This window comes from Coffea arabica, chromosome 11c, assembly GCF_036785885.1.
Source record: "Coffea arabica cultivar ET-39 chromosome 11c, Coffea Arabica ET-39 HiFi, whole genome shotgun sequence".
Classification (NCBI taxonomy): Eukaryota; Viridiplantae; Streptophyta; class Magnoliopsida; order Gentianales; family Rubiaceae; genus Coffea; species Coffea arabica.
The window spans coordinates 38,270,130-38,280,765 of record NC_092330.1 but is presented as its reverse complement, the minus strand read 5'-3'; the positions used below and the strand labels follow the sequence as shown (position 1 = coordinate 38,280,765).

General features: G+C 35.3%; 1 protein-coding gene across 1 annotated transcript; it reads right to left on the bottom strand.

The window, feature by feature from the left end:
* Positions 1 to 6,935: 6,935 nt before the first annotated feature.
* LOC113719718 (homeobox-leucine zipper protein HOX3-like) lies at positions 6,936 to 10,304 on the bottom strand. Its single transcript, XM_027245005.2, has 4 exons — positions 9,938 to 10,304; positions 9,313 to 9,500; positions 9,077 to 9,156; positions 6,936 to 7,504 (listed from the first exon to the last, which is right to left on the bottom strand). The coding sequence occupies exons 1-4, from the start codon at positions 10,023 to 10,025 to the stop codon at positions 7,165 to 7,167; spliced, it is 696 nt and encodes a 231-aa protein (XP_027100806.2). The 5' UTR covers positions 10,026 to 10,304; the 3' UTR covers positions 6,936 to 7,164.
* Positions 10,305 to 10,636: the final 332 nt, after the last annotated feature.

Sequence of the window (10,636 nt, the reverse complement as noted above, 5' to 3'; positions counted from 1 at the left end):
TATTTAAATTATGTATCATATATCTAATGGTGAAAGTATATATACTGTCAGTGCATAGAAGATTAATCCATCAATTATTCATGCAACAAGTTGCAAAGTGTGTATTCCTAAAAGTCAATTCAATTGGCAAAAACATTAGGTAAACAATAACAAGAATCGCAATTTGATTTTGAGTTCTCTTCTTTTTGCTTTTCTTTTGTAAAGTTTAAAGTTTCGTTGAATGGAAAAAAGAATGAGTGACAATGTGTTAATGACAAGATTTAAAAAGGGTGAGTGGTAATGAAATTTATGTGTACGCATTGTTGAGGTTTAAACCGGACAACTTATCTATCTGTCATCTATCTTAATTAAAATGTCAGCCATAATAAAAAAGGAAAACAAATCCAACTACACCTTCTATTGCATAGAAAAACCACTTAGTAATGATCTCACTTTCCCTTTGTAAAACTTCAAGTGATTTTCTGGGTGGTTTTTTTTTTTTTTTTTTGTTTTTGTGAGAGGAGGAGGAGGAGGAGGAAGGGGGGAGGGGGTTGGTTTATAGATTCAGATGATTGCTAAGATCAAATTCACGGGGCTTGACACTCATAATGTTTTCCACCACACTCTTAAGTTATCCCTCATATCCTTCACCTTTTCACCTTTTATCTTTGCCCATTCATTCATCCTCTTTAGAAAAGAAATGACCATTTTAACAACCCCATTGATGCCAAATGTGTACTAATTAACTTTAACACAACTAATCAAGCACATTATCCACGACCCGTGCTAGCTACTGACTGCAGATCAAAAGATGCATGATTCCTCAAGAAACCAGCCGAATGATTTACCATATCGAATTGCTCCAAATGGATGAGTAATCAAAATAAAATCATGATCACAAGTTTTGTGACCCGTGCAAGTATAAATGATTAATATCTTCCCACGTATTTTGTTTGCTTTGGATAAGCACCAACTTCAGAAATGATTAATGAGTCCTAAAAAACCACTACCAATTGTTGCTTTCATCTTTTATACCTGCAATCCATTTTTTTTTTTTTTTAAATCACTTGACACTATGATACCTTTAATAACCTTTTGGCTTTAAAGGGAAACATCAAAATTTTGCAATTTGGACTCAAATATTGAAATTTCTAATGTTTGAGTATCATGAGAGTAAGCCATGTCTTGTTCTAAGATGTATGATAAAAAGTATTGAATACTTGCAACATTTGGTTCCTGCACAATGGAGAATTTAGTTCTCACTTTTCTCTAATTCAAAAACCAACCCGACAATTAGGTCCTCTTTTTATTTTTTTTTTATTTTTATTTTTTGTCGAAATTGAGGGTAGGAGCCAGAATTACACTGAAATAATAAGACCGGAATAGACGGGCGTCCTGAAATGGTTTCATGCATTTTAACAAAATTTAAACCTGTTTATTCAGAATATAAACCAATGTAAACACGACGTAAATTTAATACATTTTTTTATGAGTCCCTCACATGATATTAATATGGACATATATCTTCTAATTTAACTCGCTATACACAAAAAAATCCAAAACATTAACCTTTTAGGAATGGTTGTCGAATTAAAACGACCATGATGCCCCCAAAATTTGGCGGACAATCAATTCTGTTTATTAAGGTCTTGTCCCGCAGTAGTGGGCTTTTCTTTTTTAAAGGTCGTCTTTGCCCACGAGGCCTAGTCGACTACCTAATACTTTGGGACTTATACTATTCCATGTGGCACTAACAAGTCCCGAGCCTTGTTTTGGCCTCTTGGCTTTCTTGCGGTAATTGAATCCTACTTAATGAAATTGTGGTTTTCCCCTCCCAAAGAACTAAGGAATAAACGAAGGGAACAGAAAAGAAAGATGGTTGACGCCCGACAGATCTCACCAAAATCCATTTTCATAATTGATTACGAGTTTCGAGGATTATTTTCTGATTCAGTCAGTCTTATGAATATAGATAATGGTACCAAACCCCAGAGGGTACCCTAATCAAGTTTAGCCTCTAGTGCTTCTTTGATAGTGCCAACGAACCTAAAATTTCATGCATAGAACGCAGCGATTTTGATACTTGTGAGGTTATATTGTCATGTGATGGTGCTACGTTCCATGTTGACTCCAAAAACTGAAGAATGTGAATCGACCACTCTACTTCCACAACCCTCAACTCTAACTGTTTTGGTCTTGGCTTTGCCTTTTTTGTCATTACAAATGAGTAATTTAAAGTAAAATAAAAACAAGTCTTGAAGACTTCAATTTTAATTCCAAAACCCCTGGTAACTCATGCAAACTTGTGACTTGAATGTTCAGGAATCAAAAAAAAAAAAAAAATATATATATATATTTATAAACCGTTACAGAAATACAAACTCCAAATTATAATTCATTTGAAGCTAATATCAGTACGAAGCAATTTATCAAAAGCAAAAAAAAATTATCAAAATATATATGGAGTGCAGGCAATTGCCAAGAAGTAGTACAGAATAGTAGTAGATAAGAATGATACCCACTTTTGGACATTTTAAGATTGGATTGAATGGAAATGGGGGCAAATGTTAGTGGGATTGGAGACATGTCTTGGGTATGGCTCGGCAAAGTTCAGGTTAGGGAAGTAAATGGATCTGACAATGTGTTCTTGGTGCTGAAATCAATTCTCTCAGACCCCTACATATGCTATGGTTCAGGTGTGTAACTGGCCACGAAATTGTGCCATGTTCGGTTGTAAGGGAGTTCTTTTAAATGTCAGGGACAATTCCATCTTTATTTTTGACTAAGCACATTGAAGAATTGTCATATCATGTCTAACTTTCTAGTTTTGTGGCTTGTAGGTACGTACATAGGCTAATACTACTGATTCATTTGGTCCTTGGTCATAATCCTATAATGATTGAAAAGTTTTATTCTGAAAACACTTGTATTTTATTTTTCAACATTTTTTCTTGGAGCACTATCTATCGATTAAACCTTTTCTCTTAGTAAAGATTTTGCTGATTCGTTTCAATGCTCTTTCATTTGACCAAGAACAAAAATTTCGTAAATTTCAATGCTTAGATATATGGTGTTGTGGTGCCTCTTTCACAACTATAAGGTCTATCATAATGCTTTTTTTTTTTTTTTTTTTTTATCTATGCTACGGGAAGGGGAGGACCTGAAGAGGTCGAGAAAAAATCGAAAGGGATTGAACCACTTACTGACTCAGATAACTCACTCGTCTGGAAGCCATTTGAGGTGACTTGCCAAATTTTGTGGCCAATGATGGGAGGTAGGGTTTGATCCCCTGACTTCCCACCCCACCAACTTTGGTGGTGGCCACTGAGCTTCTATCATAATGCTTCTTGTGCTATAGTGAGTTTCGAAAGAACAGAAACTTAGGTGCTAATAATGCCCAACAAGAACAGAAGAGAAAATATGAAGTGAAATGACAGAAGGCATGGGACTCTTTAACAGTTTTGTATAATTCCCAAAACCAATATAGGACAAATGAGACCGCACAAAATTAATGGAATTCATCCCATATGCCTTATGATGGAGTGAGATTTTGGGACTTAGATTTTGGTGTATGTCCTACAAAATAAGATTAGTTGTAGGGCGTGATTCTTGTCCCAGACAGGATTAAAAGTGTCTATTAAGGGAAGAAGCTAGTCTGCATCCTTTTGCTGTTGGTTCCCTCTGCCTGTTCTCTCCTCCATTCCCTTGTAATCTTCTGTTTGCCTTTACACAAACCACCCTACCTCCCATTATTTTCCTTTTGGGTTTAACTTTTTTCGTCATGGCGGAGGCAAAGTTATCAAGTACTTCACAAATATATATATATATTTGTTGCAAGATATAAAAGCTAAATGACAATCCAATTGGAACCTAAAGTACTGTTGACATTCCAATTATATATCTTTAAAAATGTACGAAATTTGTTTCTTTTTACGTGTAGTTTTTCTCTCTTACACAATAATATACAATAATTCATGAAATTATTTGGGACAATTGAGCTTCAACAGGTCAAAACCCCTAATCCATGCGGACCATACCTGTCATAGTTGGTTGGCAAGTATTGAAATGATCTCCCAACTGCCCTACGTACCCTTGGCTGAATGATGCAAGGAATCCTAAATACATTATTATCACACCCTTTTCTCACTCGAATTTATATTCTGGTCGTTTTGCCTCCTTTAAGTTTTTCTAAAGTCACTTAAATTTGTCTTCTTAATTTGATTATGTGAACATGAAAAAATAGCTTAAACACAATAAACTGCACCTATTAAAATAAAGCTCATTGGCGTCCAAGAGAGTTTTTTAAGGTACCCAAAAAGAAGAGAAAATTATGAGGAATATCGAAGTCAAAAGAACTATAATCGAACATTAATAATGTCTAAACATTAAGTACTGAGTTTTGGGGAAGAGGTAAACCATCTTGACATAAGAACATTCAAGCTTGGAAATCCTTCTGATTCATAGCTACTAGAACAAATTAGATTATTCCTACAAACCATCAATAGGAATTGCAGCTAAAATTCATGCATTTTGACAAAATTTTGTATGGTTTCGCTGAAATTTTGAAGTTTGTAAGCATTGCTTCAATGGCTTTCACCTGAAAAAACACATTAGTCCAATAATAATGTAAGGATGAAACTGGCGGAAAATGAATAGGTTAGGGACCGTATCCATTTTAGTGAAAATTTGAAGGACTGAAATTATTATTTTCCCTAAATTTTTTTTTCTTTCTTAAATTTGACTTATGGGCTCGAATAATAGTATGAGCTGTTGTATCCATCTGTCTAGTCAAAGCTTGGGCTTTGGTTTGATCCGGGCCAACAGAAGAAAACTCCAGTTCACGCATAGAACTTGTATGACAAGTTTCCAGTCACACATGAGGCTAAATTGTCTCCTACAAAGGCCCAAAAGGGGAACCGATTTCCAGCTTCAAAATCGAAAAAAAAAATTCAAATTAAGTTTAATGAGTTTGATAAGTATAGTCAATACAAGTTAGTTTAATTGATAACGATGAACCACTTTCCCACAAAAGATCGTATATTCTATTTCGTTGCCGATATGAGGGCTACGTTAGTAAAGGATTTGTTAGAACCCTTATAAGTAACCTATGGTCCAAGGGTGTGTTTTAATCTGTGGTGCTGGTCGGAATTAAAACTACCCAAACTAAGACTCTAATCAGGGGCATGTTTTGACCCGTGGTGCTAATCAAAATTGAACCCATCCAAACTAAGACTTTGATCTGTATATAATCGGAGAATTTCCACCAAATAGAATTTTACGATCTATGACGACTAAGTTCCTGGTGTTAAATTTTTCTTTTTTATCAAGAAACTACAGTTCTGTGGTAGTCATTCTTGCTTCGTCACAAAAGTCAACAACTGGATTCTTTGAAAAAATGAGAAACCTTCAACTGTTAATGGTCTTGTATGAGATCCCAGATGTTATTTCTTTCAACTTTGACTTTTGATAGACCATGCTAAACATGCCACGTTCGCAATGAATAATATGTTTACCTACCATATTATTCAACATTGCTAAATTGCAAGAAAATTCATTTTTCATAGATACAAAAACCAGACAATTTGAATCCAATAGTATTATTTGATTTATATTGGTGAATTCCGTCACCTTTTAGCCTTTTACATTCTTGGTTCACTTAAATATTAATACTACTACTATAACTTAAGTTTTTTCTGTTCGTAAAAAAAATAATATTCATGATGTGCCATGTATTTTAAATTGCTTTGACATAAAACCAACTTACATTTTTTGGATTTCTTTTTTCTTTCCTTCACTATACATAAATTTAGAAAACCAACTTTAGTTGATTACAAAAAAAAAAAAAAAAAATAGAGGATCTCTTACTTAGGGCACGTTAAATGTAATTTTAAAGTCTAGCTCCTTGCGCATTGGACTTCAAGTTGTTGAAAGCTTCAAGGCTTCTGTTACAGGATAGAAAATGTCAGACTCTGGAATATCAAATGTTTGAAAAATCTTTCAAGAAAACTGATACTTTTACAACTTTTCAACCGTAGAAACGTATGTGCTTTTTACTTTGTAAGTTTCGCTTTTGTCAGCAATTCAATACGCAGGTTGACTACTTACAGAGTTAGGTTTATGATCAATAATTGAGATGAACTTTTTTTCCACATTTACATCTTCAAAATTTTTCACAAGGGGTTGTCTAGAATGACACGTGCACGTAGATACCGTACTCAGCTAATTTTGCCATAGTCCCATTCATGAGATAGTAGTTGGAAGCTCGAAAGCAAAAGGCAAATTTTGGTGAAAGGAAGAAGAAATGTTGTGAAATCTTGGACATTGTCTAAAGTTTGGGGAGCAAAAAAATGTTTGATGCTAAGTACTTCAAGGTCCAAGACCAACGACATTTCATGTGAGAATTGAACACTTGGATTTCCAATCAACATATGCAATAATTAGAACGCCAACCACACATGACCTTAATACTAAGAAACTTTTGATTATTATCATATCTTGTGGCCAATTTGAAATGGATACCTCTCTCCCTACATTACATTATAGCCTTGTTTGGCAAGCAAGTTTTTGATCAAGTTTGTCTGCTACAATTTTTTAAATAATTTTAGCTACAGTAATCTCAAAAAACTTTTCAAAATTTTTAAACTATATACTTGAAAATATCCAAAATGTACACACTTCAAAATTTGTTATACAACTTTCATAATAAGTTACAGTAAAATTTTAGACAAACACCCAAAAAAATTCACTTGCCAAACAGGGCCTATTATATTGGAGAGAACTTCTCTCTGTTGCGCTCTAATAAAATTATTTTAAAAAATCAACATTATTTATAGTATATTTCATTTTTTTTAATTAAATTTCGTATAGAATTGACTAAACCCATATACATTTTTCTGAGTCAGATGTAAATATATTGAGGGAATACACAAAAATGTATATGGACTAAAAATGGAGGATACCAAATTGAGTTGGTTAGCTTAGTAGTAATATATAGATGCCCAGTTAGTGCTTTGAATACCAAGTTCCCACTACATTGTACGCCCTACAGCCATTACTATTGAATTCCTAACAAAAAGAGAAAAGCAAAAACTATTAATACTACTATGAACAAATCTTCAACAATCTTCTACCATCTTTTTGCCTTTCTTCCCTTGCTCATTGCAACATAATGAGAAGCTTTCTTGACTAGCAAGCTGCGGAAGGATGTCGGGGACGAACAAAGCCCACTTTAGCCGACAACGTGGGGTTGGCCGAAGTGGTGGTGCCGGTGGCGGTGGCGGTGGTAGGGCCGGCCCTGTCTTGCTGGACAGCAATGGTGGCTGTGACACGCTCGCACCTAGGACACATGGTCAAGGTGGATGCTGGAAGAGGCTCACAATTGTGCGGGGATAGCACGGTTGGTGGACCAACTTTCATTGCCCTTAGCTCTTCCACCTCCTTCTGCAGCCTCCTGTTTTGTTCTGATAATGATCCAAACCATCTTTTTAGGTACTCGCACTCCATTTCTGTTTGCTTCAGCTTGCTCCTGTTTAGAGCAAATCATGCATGAGAAATTGATATAGAAATCTCTCCATTACCAGCGAATAGAGAAAATGACACACGGATAAAAAAATATTCATGTGAAACGAGGAATTGTTATCAGTTTATTTTGCAGGCCACATTGACAAGTAAAATCTAATTTCACACTAGCTTACATGTCTAGAAGGGATGATATAATGTTAACCACGTAAAATTTAAATACAAATTGTTAAACTTCAGACGACCTTTAGAGACTCGTGATTTTCAGGTGAATCACTAAAACATGCATTTGTCTGATTTTTTGTCTAAGACAATCATACTACCAAAGGATAAGTTCAGACGACCTTTAGAGACTCGTGATTTTCAGGTGATTCCTGCAAAATCTGTACGTATAGAAAACCTCTTAAAAGTAGTTTGTGAATGGTACTTTCAAAGTTGTCTGCTATTATTAGCTGAGTGCACAAACCATCAATATGTTCCCATCCTACAAGAAATGAAGGCACATAATTCACGCTATTCTCAATCCCATGAGTCATTTTTATGGTCCCAAAACTCCAGGATTTATGACCTATAATATATTCTTCGTTGTTATGGGTATAAACAATGACAAATCACCTAGAATTATGCAAACATGAGTCTTGGATGTTTCTTGTCCCCAAAAGAGGGTATACAATCAACCCTTTTTTTTTTCCCCCAAAACTCAAACTCGAGCTACGTGAAGAAACTACAAACACTTTAAGCACTCATGATTATCATACACATTGGAAAGATTACGTTTACGAACAGTATAAGGTGTATAAAATTGTGCGTTGTGCAAGCACCACTCTCACATGAACAAAAGATCAAAAAAAAAAAAAATCTTACGTGCACATACAAATACTCGAAATTTATTAACAGTTAAGGGTGGAAAGGGTATAAAGAGAGATGGGAGGGTTAAAAAAATACTTGAAATTTATTTTTCTCAATGGTACATAGGCATATATATATATATATATATATATGTAGGAATCGTATTAATATAGCTATCTTGGAAATCAATGAATTAGTCGCACCATGCGTCAAAATTTTGAAGATTCATTCTTTTGAACAATTTTGTTTGTTCCCGTTACTCAATACCCCTTTTCCAAGGAATCAATTATTTCAACGGTCTATGTAGACTTTGAAGCAAGTAATGTTCGCAGAAAATGAGGTAAATAGTTTTTAGTCTTGAAATTTAATGCATTGGGCGTCAGCCTCGTGCCGTAGACTTAACAATATTCCAACACTTCTAGACTTAAATGCGGTATTGACTTCCAACCGGCATTCAAGAACAAAACCCCAACACAAGATACCCAAAAAAAAAAAAAAACAGAAATTTTTACATCATTCAAGATGGTCAAGAATGTGGTACCAAAGCAAAAAGATGACCATCTGTTTTCTCTACTCTTTAAGGTATTGCCAAGAATGGTTAAGGCTCGGACCCGTCTAAGTTGTGTTTTTGAGGAACAAAATAAATTGAGTTCAGTCAACCCATAATAATAAGGTCCATTTCACCCGTAAATTGTACTAGTAATAAGTAGTAGTACGTCATAAATAGTACCTTGCTCTACGGTTCTGAAACCAAACCTCCACTTGTCTGGGCTTGAGCTTTAATTGCATGGCCAAAACTTCTTTTTGTTTCTACAACAATTAATACATAACTGACTCAATTGGTGTGTGAATTTTGCCATTTGGTTAAAAATAAATCACAATTAATACCTTTTTTTTTATTTCCCCTGAGAAAATAGATGATAATCAAGAAGCACACACACAAACACACACACTAGAGGTGCTCACAGGGTTCAAGGTGTGGTTTTGCCGGAAACTTTCTTCGAGAAGACGAGATTGTTCCTTTGTTAGACGGAGTTTCTTCCTTGGAGGGCCTCCATTCGGGCTCTCATCGTCATCTTCCATGCATTCTTCTTCACCTCCTGATGGGATTTGATTTATGTCCAAATCTTTCATTGAAACTCCGCCACCCTCCCCTGCATTAATTATTATTAATGTTTACATTTGACCAGGTGATTTACTAGAAAGTCAGAAATTAATAACTTGAAAATTAACTCTTTCAACATCAGGTGATCATATGTGTATCTATTCATATGATGAAAAGTTCATCCAAAAAATACGAGATGAGAAAACGTAGCCCATGTATATGTGTTCGATCAGATAAACAAACCTCCATGCAGGAAGCCCTAAAAGATCTTGTTATAAGATATCAGTGTTAAGTTTTGCACCTCAAGAAATTCGTTTATCATTTCAGAAACAAGAAATCAGGATCAACAGAGGGTTACTAGAACCCACCAAATTCGTAGAATCAAAAGAAAGAGGGTGTAACTGAACAGTTAAATTGGAGACGCACAAAAGCAAAAACAAACAAGGATAAAATCAAACTGGAAAAAGATTGATTATAGTTTCATACCTGGAGAAGGGATAGACAAAGATGAAGGTAAGCCTGGGATCGACATAGTTAGCTCCAAACAAGTAGAAGTATTAGGAAGAATCGCCATGGTTATGGTGATGGTGATGCAGCCTGCAAATGAAAACACAAGAGGACCGCCTCAACAAGCACTATATATATATATATACACACACACACACTTTTTGTGGTGTTTGGAGAGGGCAAAAAGTAAAAAGGATGGGGGGGGGGACAGGAATGAAAGAAAATAATGGAGAAAAGTGAAGAAACAACCAAAAAATGGTCAAAATGAACAAGGGGGAAGAGTTCGTAACAAGAGTAGTTGGAAAGAAAACTTTAATACTAATGCTTCTAGTTATGTAGTTAAGACTAGTAGTCCTAATGGTTTTTTGGAAGAAGGGAGCTGGCTGGCTTAGCCGTAGGGTAATAGGAATCTTGACTATGGTCGTCAAGTCAAACAGTCTAACCCTTCTGATGGAAGACACGTGTCCTTCACTTCACCATTAGGAAAAATACATTGGGTTCAAATTGTAGGTGAATAGCCAGCAGGGTGCTCTTATTCTTTTGTTTCAACTAAATGGGCGTTGTCTGGGCTGTCGGTTCAGAGGTCAGCTGCTGAAATGATTGGCAGTGGACCTTGAGCCTCAAACTTGAATTATTGCCCCCTTATCTCTTTCCCTCTTTGATTTATTCCCTTCGAGA